This window comes from Caenorhabditis remanei, chromosome I, assembly GCF_010183535.1.
Source record: "Caenorhabditis remanei strain PX506 chromosome I, whole genome shotgun sequence".
Taxonomy (NCBI): domain Eukaryota; kingdom Metazoa; phylum Nematoda; class Chromadorea; order Rhabditida; family Rhabditidae; genus Caenorhabditis; species Caenorhabditis remanei.
In genome coordinates, this window is record NC_071328.1 from 15,543,188 (window position 1) to 15,565,483 (window position 22,296).

At 41.4% G+C, this 22,296-nt stretch overlaps 7 protein-coding genes across 7 annotated transcripts; 4 read left to right on the plus strand and 3 right to left on the minus strand.

The window, feature by feature from the left end:
• Window positions 1-1,342: 1,342 nt before the first annotated feature.
• On the plus strand, window positions 1,343-7,429 carry GCK72_003324 (uncharacterized protein; the record flags this gene model as incomplete). Its single annotated transcript, XM_053723970.1, has 11 exons — window positions 1,343-1,346; window positions 1,397-1,483; window positions 1,536-1,604; window positions 2,609-2,686; window positions 2,742-4,923; window positions 5,492-5,851; window positions 5,907-6,145; window positions 6,194-6,332; window positions 6,889-7,058; window positions 7,108-7,259; window positions 7,310-7,429. The coding sequence occupies 11 exons, from the start codon at window positions 1,343-1,345 to the stop codon at window positions 7,427-7,429; spliced, it is 3,600 nt and encodes a 1,199-aa protein (XP_053592615.1).
• Window positions 7,430-8,517: 1,088 nt separating this feature from the next.
• Window positions 8,518-9,016, minus strand: GCK72_003325 (uncharacterized protein; the record flags this gene model as incomplete). The annotated part of the gene is made up of 2 exons (XM_053723971.1): window positions 8,518-8,760; window positions 8,912-9,016. 2 exons carry the CDS (start codon window positions 9,014-9,016, stop codon window positions 8,518-8,520), a joined length of 348 nt encoding a protein of 115 aa, XP_053592616.1.
• Window positions 9,017-10,059: 1,043 nt separating this feature from the next.
• GCK72_003326 (uncharacterized protein) lies at window positions 10,060-10,462 on the minus strand (the record flags this gene model as incomplete). The annotated part of the gene is made up of 2 exons (XM_053723972.1): window positions 10,060-10,302; window positions 10,355-10,462. 2 exons carry the CDS (start codon window positions 10,460-10,462, stop codon window positions 10,060-10,062), a joined length of 351 nt encoding a protein of 116 aa, XP_053592617.1.
• A 266-nt stretch (window positions 10,463-10,728) lies between these two features.
• GCK72_003327 (uncharacterized protein) lies at window positions 10,729-11,744 on the plus strand (the record flags this gene model as incomplete). Its single annotated transcript, XM_053723973.1, has 2 exons — window positions 10,729-10,911; window positions 11,613-11,744. The coding sequence occupies 2 exons, from the start codon at window positions 10,729-10,731 to the stop codon at window positions 11,742-11,744; spliced, it is 315 nt and encodes a 104-aa protein (XP_053592618.1).
• Window positions 11,745-14,192: 2,448 nt separating this feature from the next.
• On the plus strand, window positions 14,193-15,004 carry GCK72_003328 (uncharacterized protein; the record flags this gene model as incomplete). Its single annotated transcript, XM_053723974.1, has 2 exons — window positions 14,193-14,357; window positions 14,765-15,004. 2 exons carry the CDS (start codon window positions 14,193-14,195, stop codon window positions 15,002-15,004), a joined length of 405 nt encoding a protein of 134 aa, XP_053592619.1.
• Window positions 15,005-15,761: 757 nt separating this feature from the next.
• GCK72_003329 (uncharacterized protein) lies at window positions 15,762-18,182 on the minus strand (the record flags this gene model as incomplete). Its single annotated transcript, XM_053723975.1, has 6 exons — window positions 15,762-15,878; window positions 15,926-16,027; window positions 16,074-16,199; window positions 16,501-16,572; window positions 17,944-18,119; window positions 18,176-18,182. 6 exons carry the CDS (start codon window positions 18,180-18,182, stop codon window positions 15,762-15,764), a joined length of 600 nt encoding a protein of 199 aa, XP_053592620.1.
• Window positions 18,183-19,969: 1,787 nt separating this feature from the next.
• On the plus strand, window positions 19,970-22,031 carry GCK72_003330 (uncharacterized protein; the record flags this gene model as incomplete). Its single annotated transcript, XM_003093280.2, has 6 exons — window positions 19,970-20,116; window positions 20,163-20,231; window positions 20,281-20,409; window positions 20,454-20,582; window positions 21,287-21,409; window positions 21,468-22,031. The coding sequence occupies 6 exons, from the start codon at window positions 19,970-19,972 to the stop codon at window positions 22,029-22,031; spliced, it is 1,161 nt and encodes a 386-aa protein (XP_003093328.2).
• Window positions 22,032-22,296: the final 265 nt, after the last annotated feature.

Below are 22,296 nucleotides of genomic sequence, written 5' to 3' on the forward strand. Positions count from 1 at the left end.
TTACTATTCTTTTTTTTTTCAAAGTTTCTTGTCAGAATCGAAGAAAAAACGGTCAAAAAGACAGTCAAAGGTGCAACTTTTACATTTTTCAAATAACTTGAAAATCGACAAACTTTAATAGCGTATAACGGTGTTTTCTTTAGTCCAATCATAAAGTTATAAACCTATTTATGTAGATCAAAACTAGGGCTTCATTTTTGCAGTTGATAACTTTTTGATAGCCCCGCCCACTTTGGAGATATGCGCCTTTAAAAATAATGAAAATTTACAACTTTTTCAAAATGTTTACAGAGTTTTTCATATTGCCATTCATATTTTAATTGTGTTATTTTCAATACATTTTCATAACATTTATGTAGATCAAAACTAGGACTACATTTTTGCAGTTGACAACTTTTTGATAGCTCCGCCCACTTTCGAGATATGCGTCTTCAAAAAGAGTAAAAAATTTCAACTTTTCCAAAATGTTAGAGAATTTTTCATATTGGTATTCTTATTTTAATTGTGTTATTTTTAATACATCTTTAATGCATTTATGTATATTAAAACCAGAACTACATTTTCTTAGTTAAAAACATCCGTATAGCTCCGCCCATTTTTGAGATATGCACCTTAACTAACACATCCGAAATGGAAGAACAAAATAAGACCCAAAACGGCTTGTTTTCTTATAAACTGGATTTCGTGGCTTCTCATAACAAAAATCTTTGAAGAAAAAAAATTAGAAAAAAAACAAAAAAAAAAGGAAAAAACGGAAGGAGGAACCGAACTCGTGTGAAAATTTTTCAAAACAGACGCGTCTACCGACTGCGCCACACGAACACAAATTGGCTCAAGTGGTCGGGCGTATATAAAGCGGGGGCGTTTCGGTGGTGGAGAAGAGAGAAAAGACAGAAGAAATCTTATGGAAACTAAAAATGGACAATTTTTGAGCATTTCAGATGTCTGTGAAGCAATAATGGGTATATAGGTTATAATGGGTATACAGGCTATATGTTATTTTTCATGACAGTTGCAGTATTTCCAGGATTCCAAAAAAAAACCCAAGAAAAAAGCTCCACGTGTTCAAAAATTCAAAAAATTGTTTTCCAAATAAAAAAACAAAAATATAAATATATCGACGTGTCAAAAAACTAGTTTCTCCATCAAAAACAAAACATTTTAAATCCGCGTGGCTCGACCCGTTGCCCCCATTTATGCTCCGCCCATTCCACACCCCCACCCTCTGCTTCAATCAGTCTTGAAATCAAAACGACAACAAATCGTTAGCGTCTTCGAATTCTCCAGAAGTTATAAGAAGAGATTCGCTTCAATTGATAGAAATCAAATTGCAAGCAATCTTATGAGTGAGTTGAAGCCCTGCCCCCCTTCCAAAAAATCAATAATCCCATTCCAGAATTCTTGCTCTTCACACTGCTCTTCGCCGTATCGGCGCAAATATTGCCTCGTATCGAGGAGAACTATGAAGCCGCCCGTTTTAAAGGTGAGAGCAGTCGGGTTCTCTGGAAGATTCTAATTTACTTGTGGTGTTGCAGGCGCGCTCTATCGCACAGCATTGGAGGATGAGGGTGGTGACGCCGTGGACTCTTCGCGATTCGTTCGTGGTGAGTTGAGGGTTTAGAGGACTTGAGTGATGGTGTGGTGCTAGTGAGCTCATTGGGTGCTAGTGAGCTCGCTGGGTGCGCGCGCCGCGCTCTCACTGCAAGGTCTAGGCGCCCTCACTAGGTGCGTGTGCGCTCAATGCGAGCTCACTTTGAGGACGCTGCGAGCTTTGGCGCGCACAGATTCCAGTGCCGCGCTCTCACTGCGAGCTACCTACGCGCCGCTGCGTTGTGCCTGCTTCGCTCATACGCGGGCTCCGGGCGCTCACTGCGAGCTCTCTGGGCGGTACCTATGTGGCAGCTGCGGTACAAAAGGATGTCGGCATTCTCACTGCGAGCTACCGTAGTGCCGCTGCATGGTGCCTGCGTGGTACCGGCCTGTTGTCTACGTTCGTGTTTGGTCTTGTAGGGTGTGCTCACTGCGTGCTTCCACTAGTTGCTGGTGAGCTTATTCTGTGAGCGCGCAGCCTTCGTGCCCTCTTCGTTATACAGTGTCTGCGCTCGCTTGGCTACCAACTTGTGCGTTCACTGGGAGCCCGCGCCGTGCTCTCACTGCGAGGCTTGTGCGCTCACCATGTGTCCGCTGCTTCATACCGTGGTGCCTTCGTGGTACCAGTTTGCTCCCTGCGTGCACTGTAACGCTCCCTGCAAGCTCCCGGGCGCTCACTGCGAGCTATCTATGTGGCCGCTGAGGTACAATAGGATGTCGATATTCTCACTGCGAGCTCACTGCGTGATAACCGGGTGCGTGTGAGTTCACTGTCAGCTCTATGTGGTTTCTGCGAGCCTGTGCGCTCACAGATTCCCGAGCTGTGCTCTCACTGTGAGCTAGTGTGTCTGCCTGCATCCGCTCTCACTGGTTGACTGCGAGCTCACTATGCTTAGGCTGCGAGCTTCCACTGCAGGCTTGTGCGCTCTCCCAGGGTGTCCGCGCCGCGTTCTCATATCCGCGCTCACTGCTCACCGCGTCTTTACTTCTCCACCACTTTAATCTCCTCTTTTTCCAGATCCACTCATCGGCGACTCCCCTTCTCCCATCCCTTCTCGCTCTGAATTCCGCCGTCGCTTCTTTCGGAATACAGGAGGTAAGTAATCACTTTTCAACCCAATAATTTCAATTCTAATTGTCACTTCTTTCAGATCCCTCTCTCAAGTCCCTCCTCGCTCGCCTCCAAATGATCGCCCGTCTCACGAACGCCATCTACATCCATCGTGGCCTTACCACCGGCTCCATCCCGCCCGGCGACTTGATTCCGGAACTTTTGCATCTCGGACACATCAAAACATCTCTACTCACTGGTGTCAACTCGGGTGGTGTCCAGGACGCTGTCACGAAGATTCTGAAGAACCTTCCGACTCAACTGGAGGCTGGTACAGAGGTGACGGAGGCGGAGAAGGCGTTGGCTGACATTGAGAAGATTGTCAAGGCACTGGATGGTGTGGAGGGACCGATTCAGAATCGGGATGTCAGTGAATTCGGCGCGATGATCGAGAAGCTGTCGACAACGGATATTGAGATCGGTGGCGTCAGTGATTTGAGCAATCAGCAGACGAAGTGGGGCAATTTCAAAACTCTGTCAGACACAGATCCCAATCCAGATAATCTTAATACATATTTTGGTGATCTGAAAATTGCTCTGGATGAGGTCAAAACAACCAAAAGCAAACTGAATGCAGCTGGCCGCCTCTGGAGATGGACCTCTTTCAAATCGGCATCCGACGCGTTGGCTCCATCGTTGAAGATCTCTACTGCTGCCACTCTATATGGCTCCTCCACCAAAACCAATCATTGGTCTGACTACAGTTCCTTCATGAACAAATTCCTCGAGAACATCGCCCCCTTGAAATCGACACTCTTGGATCTCAATCTGGTTCACGACTCGCTGAAGGCTCATCATTCTTTGCTCCTCCACAACTTCACTCACTCGCATGGCCTTCCAAATGGTGCTCCGGACTTGGCTCGGATGTTGGATGACCTCAATGGTGACGCCTGGCTCAAATCGGTCGTGAAGACTGATCTCCTGGTGACTGCGTTCTCTTCGCTGAAGACGTTTGAGATGGAATCCAGAAAAGTGTATCAGTCGTTGGGTGGTCAGGTACTGGCCGATCTGAAGCCGTTGGTGTCTGTTGTCGAGACGTTGAGTGGATTAGAGAAGGATGCAATTTTGAGAGGGATCCAGGCTCTTTCGACGCTAACCACACCTGATCCTACTTCTCTATCGTGGCCGTCGAATCTGGAATCGGAAGTGACTGCAGTCGACACATCGTTTGGCGAGCTTCAGGAGAAGGTCGATGAGTTGCTGGTGGCTGTGAGTGTTCCCGAGTTGGTTGAGATGTGTGATGCGGTCATTGCTATCTGTGATGAGGCGAAGGACGCTGCGGATCGGACGGTTCAGGTCACCAACTTCAATAATTATGCGAAAAAGGCTGAGTTGAAAACGCAGGTGGATGCCATCTACAAACTGGTTGGTGAGATCAATACGGCTCGTGGTGACATCCAAACCAAGGCTCTGGTAGTCAAGGACAGGATGGACGATTTAACGACGTTTCATACGGAGTTGGGTGAAGTCGGTGGGTATTTTGATGGACTTCTGGCAATATCCGGACTCAAATCGGTGCTACGTGTTTTGCCAGTGGTGGAAAATATGCGGAAGATCGATCAACCCGCCCAGGACTCCTACTCAACTGGCTCGGAGGTGGTGAAGAAGGTCGTTGCGTTGAAGGAGACGTTTGAGAAGATGGAAAAGTCGGTTGGTGAGATGAAAGGGGCCTCCAATCCGGAGACTGACGCCTTGGAGCTCCTGAAGGATCCTGGTCGACACTCGAAGACAATTGGGTCAGCTGTCCGTGGAATCGGCAAAATGGAGAGTGCCATGGAGAAAAAGTCGGAGGTCGACTCGATTGTGGCTGGCTTCGATGTGGTCAACAAGTCGCTGGATTCGGTGGTTTCGGATGTCTCCAAGATGTACACCTCGTTCGATGTCTTCCAGAAGTCGGTGACTGTCCCCAACTCTGCAACACTGGCGGATCTATTCGGAACATTCCAAAAAGCTAAGTCGGTCACTGGCATTACTGGAGATCTTCAGAAGTTGAGTGCTGACGTCGAGAAGTTGAAGGAGGTCGAGAAAGACAATGGGAAGGTGCAGAAGTTGGAGAAGGTCCAGGAATCACTTGCGACGCTGGATTCGATGGGTCTGGAGTTCTCTCGGTACCATAAGGATTTTGATGGATCCAAGGATTCGTTGGTGGCGTTGGACACGTTTTTTGTGGACTACTTGAACAAGTTGAATAGTTTGGACAAGTTGGGTGGTGAGAAGGAAAGGTGAGTTATTTCAGTTAGTCAATTGAAGATGCATATCTCAAAAGTGGGCGGAGCTATCAAAAAGTTGTTAACTACAAAAATATGTAAAATTTTATGCTCATCACTTTTGTAGTTGACAACGTTTTGATAGCTCTATCCACTTTTGAGATATTCATCTTCAAAGACTCTTTTACACAGACAAAAATACAGTGACCAAATTACACCGCTCAATGATCCTGTTGGTCAGTGTAACTTTTTCCATAAATTAGACCATAGATGCTTTCAACTCTACTGATTCCAAAAACTGCAAGAAAAAATCAGTAAAATGTTCAGTATGAGCCGTCAAACTTGATATAAATTGACTGATAGAAATAAAATTTCCATCGTAAAAGTTTGACGGCTCATAACTCGGTCCACGTGAGCATTTGGTTGATTTTTCTTGGTGTTTTGGAATCCTCAGGGTTGAAAGTGTATATGGTCCAATTTATAGAAAAATTTGTCATGAATTTTCGTTTTTAGTCAGATTTTAGTAGGTCAATGCATTTTTTCAGTGTAACTTTGTCACTATAGCTTTATTTCCGAATTTCAGCTCCTCTCTCCTCACGTTCATCGCCATAGCTCTCTTCACTGTTCTCGTCGCAATCCTCGCTGTACATCTGGTCCTGTTCTTCTGCAAACGCGACACATTTTTCAAAATCTACAAGTGTTGCCGGCGGAAAGTTCCAGGCGCAGCTGTGACTGTCACTGCTGACCTCTTTGAACTGATTCTCAATCAGCTGATGGATATTATCAAACGACACGGAGAATTTCATGGATACGAAGGGAAGACCGAAGAAGAGCGTAGAGAAGATAATTGGTACTCGACGGGGTGGACTTATTTATTTTCTATGGACGACGTATACGTGGCAAATGAGGCACTACATTCAGAACAGCGGCTGACTGAGTACAGGTATGTGTCTCGATGAGCCTTGAATCTAATTAAATTAATTAAAACAATATTTCAGGTTCGACATCCCACTATTGGAATCGACAAGAGTGGTGCTGACAGGATACGGCAATCGATTCATAAACGACCTCTATCACGCCAACATCTTCAAACTTCCAAACAATAGAGAACTCGTACTGGCGCAGGGACCACAGAAGGCGTCGGAAGGCAAGAACTCGACGATCGAAAAGTTTTGGTGGATGGCTAAGCAGAAGGGGTCGAAGGCCATCGCCATGTTGTGTCAGTTGACGGAGAGAGGTTAGTCTCGATAGTTAGTACTATCGACTCGAATGTTTTGTTTTTCAGGAGAAGTCCAATGCGACGAGTACTTTCCGGATAAAGCTGGTGAATTCAAAGAGTTTGGGGATCTGAGAGTGGATTGTCTCGATAAAATGATTATGTTGGACGGGCGTTTGGAAATTAGAAAATTGAAGGGAAAGTTTGGGTGAGTCGTGTTGAGCGGCAGCGGTGGTTGCTGACGATATGGGCTACTGTAGCGTCGAGGTTGCTGTAAAAATGTGTACTACAATAAAGGGGTTGAGCGGAATTTTGCCTTCCGCTGAGAACTGTGCTTACAAAGATGCTTGGTCAGTGTACTTTGATTACTGTAGTTTTTAATCAGATCGTCCAAAAATCTTAGGATTACAGTATCAGGATAGGCAAGGAATCGACCTCCACTTTTGTAGTTGACGGTTTTCCTCTAGCTCCGCCCACTTTTGAGGTGTGCGTCTTTAAAAATAGGGTGACGAGAGAGTGCACACACAGGCATGCTCTTTAGCTACCATCTTCAAAGACGCATATCTCAAAAGTGGGCGGAGCTATGGAAAAGTTGCCAACTACAAAAATATAGTCCATGAGTTGCACAATTTAGTCATGTTACAATTTTATTAGTTTTACATTCTTAGAGCACCACTATACTCTTTTAAACTCCACCTTCCACCTTCCGCAATGTTAAAAACCGTTCTCCACTCAACTCTTGTTGAAAATTTTTGATTTTTCAGCAACGAAAAGGACTTCTCCACCACCCACTACTCGTTCAATGGATACGGACGGAAAACCTATCCGGATTTCCCTGATTTTTTTGCTCAATTCATGAAGAAGGTTCTCAACGAGCCTGGCACCACGATCGTTCACTGCTCCAATGGAACCAATCGCACTGGCACTTTTGCCTGTAAGTTGTGATAGTTATATCGATTTTTCCAATCAATGGTTTTTTCCAGTGTCCGCCTATTTGATCTACAATGTTGTTCAGACTAAAGAGATCGACATGAAGGCGGCTCTGGTGGCATTGAGAGACTCACGTATTGGTTGTATTCAAAACAGTGATGACTACGCGTTCTCGTCAGTCGTTATGTTCGAATACATGGCTGATGTGAGTCTTCCTGGATAAATTATATTGATTATTGATCCAATTATTTCTAGGGCATTAAGATCAAGAAGGAGAAGGTTAAAGAGGATTACACGGACATGAAGATGAGATGGCAAGTGATCCATGTGGAGCGAGCAAGAGAGGAATCGAATCAATTGCAAGCTCCTAATTAGTTAAACGTTCCTAATTAGTGTACTCGTCGAAAATTAAATTTGAATCTTTTCTCTTTTTCTGAGAGAAGAATAAATGTATTTCAACTTGATTTTTTCTCCTTTTCATGTATTTGAGCTATCAAAAATTATCAACTACAAAATTTTATATCTAGGTTTGTTCTACGTGCTCAAATTATCTCATAAGTCTTCAACTGAAATTTCTGGGTTACTGTACCTGGTCACATGCACAGTATACCATAATAAGGTACCGTACCAAGCTAGATTGCCTGTACAGTATCCCGGAACAATTATATGTTTCTTAGATACCGTATTCTTAGTGGGATCTGTGAATAATGGGTACCTTATCCAAAGGACAGTACTCTCACACGGTGTACTCCAGGGTTGGGAAATTCCGGGCCGGGCCGGGCCGATTGAAAAAATTTTCTCGGCCCGGCCCGGCCCGGCCCGGCTCCTGTAGAAATTTGAACATTGTTGAAAACTGTTTGAAAATTGTTTTGATTTTTTGCAAAAAACGACGAATTTTCTACTATTTTTTGGAAAACCGATAAAAACTGAAGCGTACAAGAATTTCGACTATTTTAAAAAAAAAAGTTTTCAGAAAAATTGTGAAAAAAAATGTGCACATTTTTGAAGCCGGGCTGATTTTGAGGAGTCGGCCCGGCTCGGGCTGGCCCGGAATTTCCCAACCCTGGTGTACTCCACTCCTTAGGTACAGTATCCCTATTACCGTAACCCTACAGTACGTTCATCCAGTTCCTGGGCTGTTTTACAGTTGTCAGTTACAGAATCCTCTTCTACAGTACTCCTGACGTGTTCAAATGTTATTTTAGATACCGTAATCTGTGCGATACAGTATCAGGTAAATTCACAAGTCTAACCTTCATAGGTCAGTTACGGTATCTCGTATGAATACTGTATATTTCCTAGATACCGTATCCCTGCCTAAAATAGTGGGATCCTGGAAAATACGAATACCGTACTCTCATAGGAAGTACCTTTGGGGCTTTGAGTGGATTTACGAGATTTGTTGTGATTTACACGATTTATATTTTTTAAAGATTTTTATTCAATTGAATATAAAGACACATTCAGTTCTTATCAAACAAAAAATTGTCGAACATATCGGTCAACGGTCCGAAGAAAGTGTAAAACATGTTATAGTACAAGACCTCAAACGACTTCATCCTCTCCAACTCCGTCTCGTTTTTCCTCGCGTCGCAGTTGAACAACATATCGGTGAGCTCCACTTCCACCTTGCTTACCGCAAATGTGGCAAGCGATACGTTTTGAGTAAGGAGTCCGCGGAGTCTATCGGCGTGCGCGCAGCCGTCCTGGAAATTCCGTATTACCTTTGAACCGTTCTCACAACTGCGCTCCACCGAAATGCCCTTGAAAGATGTTTGTTTTTCTCTAAATCTCTCAATTTCGCACCCAATTTTCTCAGGTTTTGGTAGAGCGCAGTTGTAAGAAGCGCACACTTACCATGGCGTTATCATTCCACTGTAAGGCTGCAGCTGAATAAAAGTCGGGAGGCGTATTGATAGAGAAGGTGAAGAGGATTACGGCGGGGACGACTATGGACACCATTTTTGGGGAATGGCTCTGAAGGAGGGGTATTTATAGAAAAAAACTGATTTTGAGTGTTTTCTGACCGTGGGAATCGGGATAAGAAAGTCATATGACATATTGTTAAAGGGACTAAAGAAAAAACTATGGAATTGATCATTTGAACTTCAGGAAATCATGAGGTGAGTTTGGCAAGGGTTACGGTACCTTTTGAATTGCATCTTGGCAAGAGGTGATGTTAGAATCCTTCCGTTTTAAGTTGATGAACCGCAACTTCATGATCCGAGAGTTCTGATCCGAGTCGTCAGATTTTGAGACGTCGGGGTCTTCCTGTACTCAATAATACCGTTTTTTAATAGCTGTTTTTACAGTAACCTGGAATTTAAAGAAATTTCTAGTCTTAAAATCGGTTTATGACGTCAGGAGGATGTGAACGGTATCAGCTTCAGAGTCCATTTATTGAGCTCCACCTATTTCTTGCAATACTGACAAAACCACCGTATTCCTAAGACAACATTTACAATTACCAGGCAGGCCGTTACAGTATCCTTGTCTGTTACTTTGACTCATAACTACAGTACTCCACCATAACAACCGTACGACTTTTTTTTGCGCCAAAATTAAACACCGTGCTTTGCTCAACACCGTAATTCTGCGCTGATACAGTACGCCTTCATTGAACCGCGCATTCTGACCAATTCCCATTGCAATTGCGGTACCCAAGGGTATTTTTAGCTACAGTATTTCCGTTTTACATAACTTTACAATTTTTTCATTATGTTGTCAGTGAAGCCACCGTACCTCCAGTTACCGTATACCATCAGGTATTAGCTTACAATTGATTTACAAGCCTAAATCTGTCTTTACTATGGTACTATGGTACCAGCTACTGTACTCGTTTTCTTATCAGTATCCATTTGCCTAATACCGTATAGCTATAGGTTTGCCAATTTTAACAATTTCTGCTTTTTTAAATTGAAATTTTAAACTTTTGGACTATACCGTTCAATTCCCATAATAACCCATTTATTCTCCGAAATTATGAATTCAAGACATTTGTGCAATTAACGGAAGAGCTCCTTAAAAAATGCTGCATCCAAACCGAACGATCTAAAGATGGTAGCAGTCATCTCCTCAAACAAATAATCGCCCGATTGCATCATCTCCAATTCCGTCTCGTTCTTTCGTCTCTCACAAAGAAACAATGCGTTATGGTCCATGGCAAACTGGCCCATGAGTATGGTAAGCCCCGGAAGTGATCCTGAGAAACTAAGCATTGGTGTTACGTCATTCATGGTGCATGCCTCCTGAAAATAAGAAATCGTACAATAATTTCAATCATCCATTTTCGACACTTACATTTGCTAATTTGTTCACGAAGGAGTTTGGATCTTCACCAGGAGGGATCCATGTCCCAGTGAGTAGAAATGCATAAATTGGAATAACGTAACTCGAAATAAGCACCATCTTGGAATATAGTTTGGAATGGCTGGAAACGGGTATTTACGGAAAAACCGTCATTGAGCTATGGTGTCATTTTCTAAACCCTTTTGTGACCGTGAGAAATTAAACCTATTGTTAAAATGGGTGACCTGCAAAAAAGATGATCATATGCTATGATCATATGTCTTTGCAAATCTGCAACATATGACATGAGGGATACTGTGCGTGATGTTCCAGAGTGTTTGCTATAAATCCCCCCTCCATCTCAAGACCCCTATCATCATTATACCATGAAACTTTTCATCCTCTTCTCTCTCCTGTCCCTCACCATGGCACAAGCCTTGGGACAGACCAATCTCTGGGACAACTTATGGCAAAAAATTGCGAGTGCCCTCAATTTCTATGGAGATGTCGATGAGAAGGTTCAGGATTTTCTAGAACCGGCGAGACAAACGGTGAATGCGTGGAAAGTGGTGAGTAGGAGGGAAAATTTGAGAATACAGTATTCTTACAGGAAACTGTAACTAGCCTGTTGTAAAGAGACGGTAAAGGGAAGACTGTTACTACACGAGAGTACTGTAGCAAAAGTACGAAATCTGTTATTTACAGAGATAGGGAATCTGTAACTGACGGTTTAGTGAGGTACGGTACTTCATGATATGTATACTGTACATATCACCAGGTACTGTAGAATACCGTGGTTAGTGAAATAGGATACGGTATTTCTGGAAGGTACGGTAGTTGGAAGGTACGGTAGGACCCTTGGGTACTGTATTTGAAGTGAATTAGTTTCAGTCAAAATACGATATCTGGAAACATTAAAATCGTTTAACTTACCAAAGTACGGTAAGGCTACGGTATCATGAACAGGGATACAGTAGCAGAGATTTGAAATAAGCTTTTTTATAATTAATTGAGTTTCGTGCAATTAGTACTGTATATATATATATATATATAATAAGTGACTATTTGAGTATAGTAGTTGAGTCTAGGTACGGTAGCTAGCCCTCCTTAGAGCGCGCTTGCTATATTCTCTAAACGTTAATGAAATTTAGGATTTTCTAGTGTGGAATTAAGGCCCGGTCTCAAAATTGAGCGGAGCTATCAAAATATTGTCAACTATGAAAATATAGCCCAAGATTTTTTCTACCTGAATATCCAATTTCTTTTTCAGAGAACCTGCATCTACCTCAACGACATCCCTCCAATCAACCCAGACGTCGACCAGGATCCGATGAGTAGGGCTCTTGCAACAGCTGTCATTCAAATCCGTATAATCTCTGCTCGTCTTGTTTGTGGAGGATAATTAACTTTTTAATTATCAAATAATTGGAGAAATAAATCTTATTGAGCATTTTTCCTGGAAATTTCGAATTCTACATTTAAAATTAGCAATCCAGGAAGTGACATAGAGGCCTATTTGGTAAATTTTTAAATTTCCGATTGTTTCAACGTCACAAACCTAAAACTTTTATGGAAAATTCTATACAAACATTTCTTATCTGGACTCTACAATTTTTAGCGCGCAGTTTTATTTCTTCCGCTTGCAAACAAACAAATGTCTTCGTTACAACAAATATTTTAAGTACATATAAAGCGCTTTAAATTCTTCCAAATTGTCATTTTCTTTCTTTTCCGTGGCTTAGTTTTGTCGCTGAAATTCGACTCTGAAAATGCCTCCAAAAAAGGAAGTGGCAGTGTATGTGAGCAGCTCTGATGTAAGTCTGGTCTTGGGGTACTGTAGTTCTCTGAAAAGTGCAAATCAATTTGATAGCTCCACCCAATTTTGGGATATCTGCCTTTAAAGATACCTAACTGAAAAAGTAAACTTGATTTATAACTTTTTGTCCCACTTTTAGGTATGCGCCTTTAAAGCGATAAGTAATTTTGTTTTATGTCACTGTAACTTGGCCGCTGTAGATTTGTCAATGTAGACTTTCAAGACGCATGTCTCAAAAGTGGGGCAGCTATCAAAAAATGGTCAACTACAAAAATGAAGTTACATTTTGTTTAAATGTTCTATTCCACTTTTGAGTAAAACTATGTTTGCAGGCACCCGAGAGAATCGAGCGCAAAGTGACCAAGCAAGAAAAAGAATTCGATAAAAAGGATGGAGGTAAAATTTTTACCACAACTGTAACGCATCAAACAAAGGAATACTATCCCAACAATTAATTGTTTTTGAAGAATATTTTCAAAGTTGAATAAAATGTTGAACCAAGCAGTTTTCTGAGACCAACAACACTCTGTGCCTTGAAAATAAGCGTTTTCTTTTATTACCCAATTATGTTTTTATTTCCCAACAAACATTGCATGATAGTACGACGCGTCGGTAATTATTCGGTATGTTGGCTTTTCAGTCACTCTAGAGAGGGGAGGCTTTGTTTACCGTTGTTAACTTACGACATCCTAGGATACGGTATCTATGAAAACTACTCAGGGAATTTTCGGCAAGGGTTGGGCATCGGGTGGGCATCAGATAGGCGAATTGCCTACAGTATCGGCGATGAGCCTTCATTTAGGGCGAATCGCTGGCGTTTTGGGCGAAGTGCCCAGTGGGCGAGGGTTGGGCGACGGTTAGGCCGAAGAATTGAGAAAGGAGGAGTGGTGGGGCAGGGCGATTCGCCCAGTTTATGAACGCGCGCTCTATCGTACTGGAAAAATCATTTCAATTTTTCGTTTCTTTCATTACTATTCTGCATTAATTCTTTGTTTCAAACACACTTTTATTTTATGAATATGAGAAAAGGACACCGTGCGATCAAAGAAAAAAGGTTTGTAAGTGATAAATTACACAATTTAATTCTAAAAACATGTTTCAGACTTCGGAAAATTGTTCGTCGGAAAGGATAGGGGGTCATTTTTTGTTGCGAACAACAACCGCGTTAGCTGCTCAATCTGCAACTCATGCCCCGAGGATGGATTTCTAATTGAGGTTAGTGTACTTTGATAGAGTAAAAACGCTTGCAAAATTTATGAAAATATATTTTTCAAAATGTCCACTCTGCTAAATCGTTTCTTTCTGCAAGTGATCCGCCGGTTGATGTGAAAAAAGATTTCAAAGAGGACCAAATGTTATATGGTTCTAACTCTTCATGCTTTCATAATTCATGTTACAGATTTCTCCCCCATGAATACGGATCATCATGAAGCCATACTCCCACACCAATTCGTGAATCGATGGTTTTCTCTCAATCATCAATTCCTCCCACAGCCAACAACAAAAAGAAGTGCCAGAGACTTGATAAATTTTTTCTTTTTTATTGAATTAATAAATATTGATGAAAACAACAACTGCCTTCTGTTTTTTACAAGCAAAATTTATGAGTATCGGCAACGAAAGCAAGCGCTAAAACATCACACGTTGGGCGATTCGCCCATGATTTGGGCGGTAGTGCCCAACCCGGGTGGGCACGGCCGCCCAATTGGTGGGCAAATCGCCCAAATGGTGGGCGATTCGCTCAAAATTCCCTGAGTACAATATGTAGTGGTGTACGGTACTTCATGATATGTATACTGTGAATGTCACCAGGTATAGTAGAATACTGTAGTTAGTGAGATAGGATACGGTTTTTCTTTTTGTTCGCAAATTCAGATGGAGACTTATGAGTAAGTGAAGCGAGACCATGATCAGATACAGTCCAAACTTTTATTTCTTCAAAATTTTGCAGAATTTCTGCACAATAACAATCATATGACCTATTGTATAACCAGCATACATCTCAAAAAAGGAAAATTTGAATGACAATAACCCATGCACGCCTATATAAGCCCACCCATCCGTTCAATACTCAAAAAATGCGCTCTCTCTCATCTTCAAATCCTCGTCATTTTCTGTATTCTCTCCGGAGCCGTCAACGCCAACATTTTCGGTGACATCCTGGATACAATCGGAGGATGGTGGGATGCTTATGGGGAGGTGGGGTTTGTAGATCAAGAAAAACGCTACATTTTTGTAGTTGAAAATTTTTTTCTAGCTCCGGCCACTTTTGAGATATGCGCCTTTAAAGATGAGCGCCGCAAAAATTCCGGTGAGGAGGGGCGAAGAGAGACTCAGAGAAGCGAGAGTGTCTGGTTTCTCTGCGTCTCACATTTCTTTTGGTTCTCTAAATTTCGAGAGTCGAGACATTTTAAACATTAACAAAGAGACCCAGAGAAATCAGACACTCTCGCGTCTCTGCGTCTCTCTTCGCTGCTCCTCACCGGAGTTTTTGCGTCGCCCATCTTTAAAGGCGCATATCTCAAAAGTGGGAGAAGTTATCAAAACACCGTCAACTAAAAAAATGTAGCCCTTTTCTTGATCTACACAATAAAATTAAATTTCAGCACACTTGCGCCAATATGAAGTTTTTACGATCCGAGAACTACACAGCTGAATATAATCCACAGGTATATGGAGGTTTCTTCTTTGGACTCTTTTCCTGCGACAAATACGACGATGCCACCGAGACGCCGGCAACAACGACTCCAGACTACGACAATTGGTATTTTGAGAGCTGGAAGAAACTTGGATTCACTATAAGACAGACTGTCGAAAAGATCGTTTATAAGTTGAGAAGAATGTGATATTTTTCGAGATTCAATAAAGTTTTATGAGCATCAATTTAAGCGTGATTTTTGTTTTCAGAGCTTCAAATTTAGATTGTTAAGGTAGATACAATCAAGGGCTACATTTTTGTAGTTAACAACTTTTTGCTAGATCCGCCCACTTTTGAGATACACGCCTTCAAAGATGGGCGGCGCGGAGCTGAGAGTATGGTGATGGGGGGAGAGAGACGCAGAGAAATGAGAGTGTCCGGCTTATTAGCGTCTCTCAGCTAATTCCAATGCTTCATGAGATCCTGATACAAATGTGATGCAAAAGAGACGCAGAGAAACCAGACACTCTTGCTTCTCTGCGTCTCTCCTTCACCGCTTTACTCTCAGCTCTGCACCGCCCATCTCTAAAGGCGCATATCTCAAAAGTGGGCGGAGTTAGCAAAAAGTTGTCAACTGCAAAAATGTAGCCCTAGATTTGACCTACTCAACCATAGTAATTTGAGCAAAATCGGTTCAAACAGAGTTTTATGACAAGCTTTTGAAGTTACAGTGACCATTTTTGTCAGTGTAACATGTTTCGGTCAGTGTACTTTGGTCAGTGTATATTCATATTCAGTAGTGGATATCTCAAAAGTGGGCGGAGCTATCAAAAAGTTGTCAACTACAAAAATGTAGCCCTTTTCTTTATCTACCTGAACAATTAAAATTTGACGCAAAAAACATTAGACAGTGAACGAAATTTCATTACCATAAGCTATGGGCCATAACTAAAAAAAATCAAAAATCAATTATTCCACTTCTCTACATCCTCCTGGAACTCCTCAACCATGTCCATAATCTTCTCAGGTCCATACATGTTCTCGTCGTAGATTAACCCGTTTAGATACGCCTCCACAAATAACTGAAACCTTCTTTTTGCTCATAATTCAATTTGGAAAAAAAACTCACAAGCTGAGTATAAATACCTTCCAAAATGGGTTGTGGATCAACCTCCGTTTCGTTGACCAATATTGGGTTCAGTGACTCTTGCTCCAACAAATATTCCAATTGCTGAAATTATTATTTTTAATACATAAGACATCCTTCTCGTTTTTACATATGCACACTCTAATGGAGCCGTTTCTTCAATGATATTCATCAAGTTCCCAAAACTTTCTTGGCCTGGGTCCCCAAGATTTGTCGCTACAGCCGATAATAAGTTGGCGACCTTTTCAGTAATATCCTGCAAGAAAAGGGATTTCTTACAAGGGAAAGTCATGGAGTCAGTTTGACCTATATTATTGGAAAGCTGAGAAAACGCTGATTCCAAATATATATTCACTTTTTGCCCTCGAGCACTGGTAGTTCAGAAAACAAGGTCATAGTTAACAAAAATGGCAAAACTTTGACCTCGTTTTTCTCGAATACCAATGCCTCAAGAGCAAAAACTAAATATATATTTGAAATCAACATTTTTTCAGCTTTCCAATAATATAAGTCACGGCCCATATCTCCACACTGACCTTCCCTAATTAGTCACTTACGTTATACATATCGTTGTCCTCACCCATTATTTCTGATAGCTGATTGAAGTGGCCTTCCATTTGTTGGATTAGCTGAAACCTTTTTTTCTAATACATTTTTTGATTGTTTCATTTTGAAACTTTTTCAAAAACTGTGATTTTTTAATGAAGAACGAGTCCCATAACATATTTTGAACGCTGATTTCGTAAATATTACCTGGCTTTGTAAAATGCCTCACTGTAACAGAAATTTTTTAACTAGCTTAGAGAACCTAAAAAGATCTTAGAGGTCCTACGTATATAGAAATTGGAGGACCAAAGAAATTCTTACGGTAATTTTTGGCCAAAACATAGGCTCCGCGACATTGCGTCACTTTGCAACCACGACGTTTTTTGACAAAACTAATTTTCTAGCTTTTTGGTTGCGAAACGTTCTAATTGTGAAATCGTTGGAATTGCTAAATGAACAGTTGCGAAACGTCGCAGTTGTAAAACCAGAAAATGTTATTATACATGAAGGCGCTAGAATCGGCGGGGGTGCCTGCGGTGCTAGAATCGGCTGTGGTGCCTCAGGCGTTAGAATCGGCTGGGGTGCCTGCAGCGCTAGAATCGGCTGGGGTGCCTGCGACGCTAGAATCGTCTGGGGCGCCTACGGCGCAAAAATGGTCGCATTGATTGTGATGAGGGAGAAGAATATGTTATTTTTACATCTTTACATGAAGTAAAAGTGACAAAGTTACAAAAAAGTTTGTCACTGTAACTTGGTCAGTGTAGTTTTTGTCAGTGTAAGTTGTTTGCCGTTACGACAAGTCACTAGGAGAGCTTAGCTAATGTCTTTGAAAATGTACAGATCGAAAATGGGCGGAGCTATCAAAACCTACATTTTCCTAGGTTTATAGCAATTCTCTAGCTCCTCCCACTTGCGAGATATGCGTCTTTAAGCATTAGAGTTACAATGACCAAACTACAATGACCAATTTTTATGCTCTGATAGCTATCTCAAATCTACTCCTCCCTCCAGACCAACGATTTTTGCGCCGCAAGCATATAAAGACGCTTTTTTCAAATAATGGGCAGAACTAACTTTTGAAATTTTCAAAAAAGTTAAACTAGGCAAACTCACTATTATACGAAATATCAAAGATACCCATTTTGACAGCGCTTCTTGGGTATACGATTACACCTTCTCCTTTTATAGTAGAATCATACAAAAGATCAAGACTCTTCACAATTAGTGTTTACGTGAAAATTGAATAATTGATAAGAAAAACCAGCTAAATTGTTTCTTATCAGTAGGTTTATGAGTTTGTGGTTTGATATCAAAAGGAGATTCCACAAGAAATCACCAAAATCCTCCATCCTCATAACAAAGTTTGAATTCCAGGTAGCCTTCCAAAGTGACTCCGTATCAAACCCCCACCCGTGACGCAGCGAATTAAAATTTACTGTCCAATCACCACTCACCTCGTCCAATTTCCCCTCCAGCTCTCCCAACTGATCCATCGGCCCATTGGACCCATTATCTCTTAGAATTGCGCCAACCGCCACTATATTATCGACACCTTCCGAAACTTTTTGATAATCGAAAATCCCATTCGCGAGGCACTCATCGATTATGTCGATCACAGCGTATACAGTATCTGGAATAACTTTTTGCCTATGAAGCAAAATTGGATTAAATTTATTCAAGACTTACCTGCCATTCCGACCCACTGTGCATCTTCTTCTTATCACTCATTTTATAGCAGTCGCCGTTTCCGAAGATCATTGTAGCTTGTGTGGTATAACGGTCAAGGAATAACTGTTATCAGAGGAAAATGGCGCCATGATGGTTTGGAGGTGATATAGTTTGAAGTTTGACCGGAGATTGAGAGCCAATTACGTGTCTTTATAAAATCGGATAATCTAAAAGAATAAAAACAGACAAGTACCGTATATTTGAATAGAGTAACATTTGGTTTCAAAATGTCAAAGTAGCAAAACGCCTGGTTTCGAAACGGGCCGCCGGTTTGATTTCTCACATTCATGTCTCAAAATGTAACTGATGGCCGAAGTATAACTCAACTGGGTTCATCCGTACAAACAAGTTGTCAATAGAGATGTGCAGAATTATTTTCCGACGTTTTACGAAATTTTTACTCCCGCACAGCTCGGATTCTTCCTTTCAGATATATATGCCTTAAATATGAGAAGCGGTTGGTCAGTGTAAGATGTTAGTCGCGATTTGTGATATTTTTAATGAAACTTTTTATGAATAATTTACAGCTCTGGTTGTTAAAGTTTATTTGCATTCCGTGATTCATGGAAAGCTTCTACCGTAATCTTGATTGCCTTACAATTAATTATTTGTAAATTCCACTAGCTCTATTCTGATTTCTTATCTCATTCTTGCTTGTTTGTTAGTTTGAAACTTCATTTCGATATCAAACCACAAACTCATAAACCTACTGATAAGAAACAATTATGGCTGACATTGCGTGGTTTTTCTTATCAATTGCTCGATTTTCACGTAAACACAAATAGTGAAGGTCTTGATCTTTGGTAAAACTCTACTATAAAAGGAGAGGGGGTGTAACTGTAGTACCCAAGAAGCGCTGTCAAAATGGGTATTCTTGATATTTCGTATGATGGTGAGTCGGTCTTGTTTAACATTTAAAATTTGAAGTTGATAAAAACAACATTGCAGTAAGCGCCTTTGAATTTCCCTGCGGGGCTAGAATCCATGAGATGGCGAGTCTCCGGCGCAAAAGTGTCATGGTATGCCTGCGGCGCTAGAATGTGTTTCTATAACTGTTTCGGAGCTAGAATCGTCTGCGGCGCCTTGGCGCAAAAATGGTTGGTGGGAAGGGAGGAGAGGATCTTGTTGAAACAGCTATCTTTAAAGGTGCATGAAAATTGGAAAATGTAGTTTGGTCAGTGTAACACTAATTCTTAAAGACTTATATCTCGTAAATGAGAGGAGCTATAGAATTGCCAAAAACATAGGAAAATGTTGAACTTGATTGCTCCGCCCATTTTCGATCTGTACATTTTCAAAGACATTAGCTAAGCTCTCCTACTTACTTGTCGTAACGCCAAACAACTTACACTGACAAAAACTACACTGACCAAGTTACAGTGACAAACTTTTTTGTAACTTTGTCACTTTTACTTCATGTAAAGACGTAAAAATTACATTTTCTTCTCCCTCATCACAATCAATGCAACCATTTTCGCGCCGTAGGCGCTCCAGTTGATTCTAGCACCGCAGGCACTCCAGCCGATTCTAGCGCCTCAGGCACCCCAGCCGGTTCTACCGCCGCAAGCACACCAGGACGCTCTTGCGCTGGAGGCGCCCCCATTTTAGCGCCGAAGACATATTTAAAGACGCATATCTCGAAAATGGGCGGAGCTATCAAAAAGTTGTCAACTGATGAAAATACCCCCTTCAGATTCGCGAGAGCACACCAAAACCGCGGTGTTCATCATAAAGGATTGTGCAGATGTGGGTATGTTCACCTTCAGCAAAATGTCTCCTCATTTGGCTGCCTTCGTCGGTCTCGGACTATTTGTGAAGAATCTCATTGTGGCTACTGATAACAATCCTAATGATCCAGTGTTGGCAGAGTTGGGAAATTTGAAAAGAGATCTGAAGACTGTGAGTCGGAATCAGAATATGAAAAATTTTGTAAATTTTATTCCAGCTAGCCGAGAAAATCGGGCAACAATTCGACGACTTGAAAGCCTTCCAGGTTTCACTGAAATTCTTTGAGGTAATAATTCTAATTCAAATTTTTCAGAAATAATTTTTTTTTTGTTTAGAATTTTACTTCCACGACCTCTGTGCTCTACAGAGCAATGACCGACGTCACTGAGTCAAACAATCGCGAGGCCAGTGAGAGAGTATTCAAACGTCTTTACGATAGGAATCATCCATTTGACTTGACAAGGGTAATTATAGTAATTAATTACCAACTAAGTAATTGTGACTTTAGACAATGATGCAAATGATTGGAAACGATGAGACGAATCCGTTGAAAATTGGCATGAAGGCTGATCCGTTGGAGACTAAAAAAACGTTTTCCAAGTGGAAGGATCTTTTTGGGAGCATCATTACTCAGTTGGTGAGTTGGGTTTTAAAATAATTGTTTTGAGAAAATGGGCAGATTCTCACTTTTAGATATGCGCCTTTAAGGATGAGAAAATATGTTAGTCGCAGATGTGCCTAGAACACCCGAAAAACACGAAAAATTGAAAAATTGACTCAAAAAACCAATTTTCCTACGATTTTACCCCCGGCCGGTAGGTCACCGTGGTTAAGGTAGACAGACCTCTAGTAAAAATGCGTCCGGGGTTCGATTCCCCATGGTGGTCAAAGTGAAGAATTCTTTTTTTGCATTGTTTTTATCATATTTTTCATGAATTGAGGAGTCTAGAACTCAATTTTTTTTCTATTTAAAAAAAAAATTTTTTTGAAATTTTTTTTTCTGGAAATTTGCTGAATGTTGGCCGAATCCAAACTTTAGAGCCAAAAATGATTATTATAGAGCCCAGAACACCAGAAAAACCAGAAGAAATACACAAATTGACCCAAAAACCGATTTTCCCATGATCCACCCCCCCCCCCCCGTAAAGGTAGACAGACCCCTAGTAAAAATGCATCCGGGGTTCGATTCCCCATGGTGGTCAAAGTGGAGAATTCTTTTTTTGCATTGTTTTTATCATATTTGTCATAAATTGAAGAGTCTAGAACTCAATTTTTTTTCTATTTTAAACAAAAAAAAATTTTTGAGATTTTTTTTTCTGGAATTTTGAATGCAATTTTCAGTGGTTGATAGAATGTTTTGCAATTGGAATGAATGAGCCCATCGACACTTATGAGCTTGAAAAGATTGAAGAGGAGAATTCAGTTCTTGAACATTGGATTGAAAACTGGAAGCAAGACTATTTGGTGAGTTTTTTTAAATTAAATTTTTTTTCATTTAAATTAGTAATCTTTGGTTTTTCAGAACAATGCTCACTTCTGGCCGGACAAAATTCGTCAGTTCGTGGGGCAGATTCAAGACGAAAATGTAGAAAAATCCAACCAGGAAAATGTGGAATTGATCAAAGCGGGTCTCGAGAAGATTCTCACGGACGACTTGTTCTATGTGATGGTATTCAATGAGAAATTGGTGCATTCCGTGGTCGCCAACCCGAATGAGCAACATATCAACTCATCGAATCGCGGAGGCTGCAATGTTTTGGTGCATCGGAGCAAACGGGGAAGAGAGGCGAGCCACGAGGAGATGCACCAGTTCAGAGCAGACATTGAAGGATACGCCAGGGAGATGGAGAGTTGGAGTAAGAATTCCCATTTCGTGAGCTGGGAGCAAGTGAGAACATGGGCGATGCGAATGAGAAATTGTGCGTTTATGGTTGTGATGCAGCACGACTACTATGTGGCTGTTGAGTCGACGGGGCGAGATATTCATGAGATGGGCGCTGGATGGTGGCTGATGGGAAACTACAATATGGGAAATATGTTTCAGTCGTACGATGTCCCATTCTTGATGTTGGCAGGATTTGAATAAGCTTTTTATATTTTAATAAATGTTTAGAATTTTGGAATTTTGTGGTTTGTGATTTAGGTGTTCTTCACTTTTGGTTGCCTCCGGCGCTGGAATAGGCTGGCGCACCTTCGGCGCAAAATCGATTCGTGGGGAGGGAGGAGATGATCTTGTTGAAATAGATATCTTTAAAGGCGCATATCTAAAAAATAGGCGGAGCAATCAAAAAACAGACAGAGTTGGGAAAGGCGTCAAAGGCGCGCCAGATGGATTTTTCAGAAAAACGCTT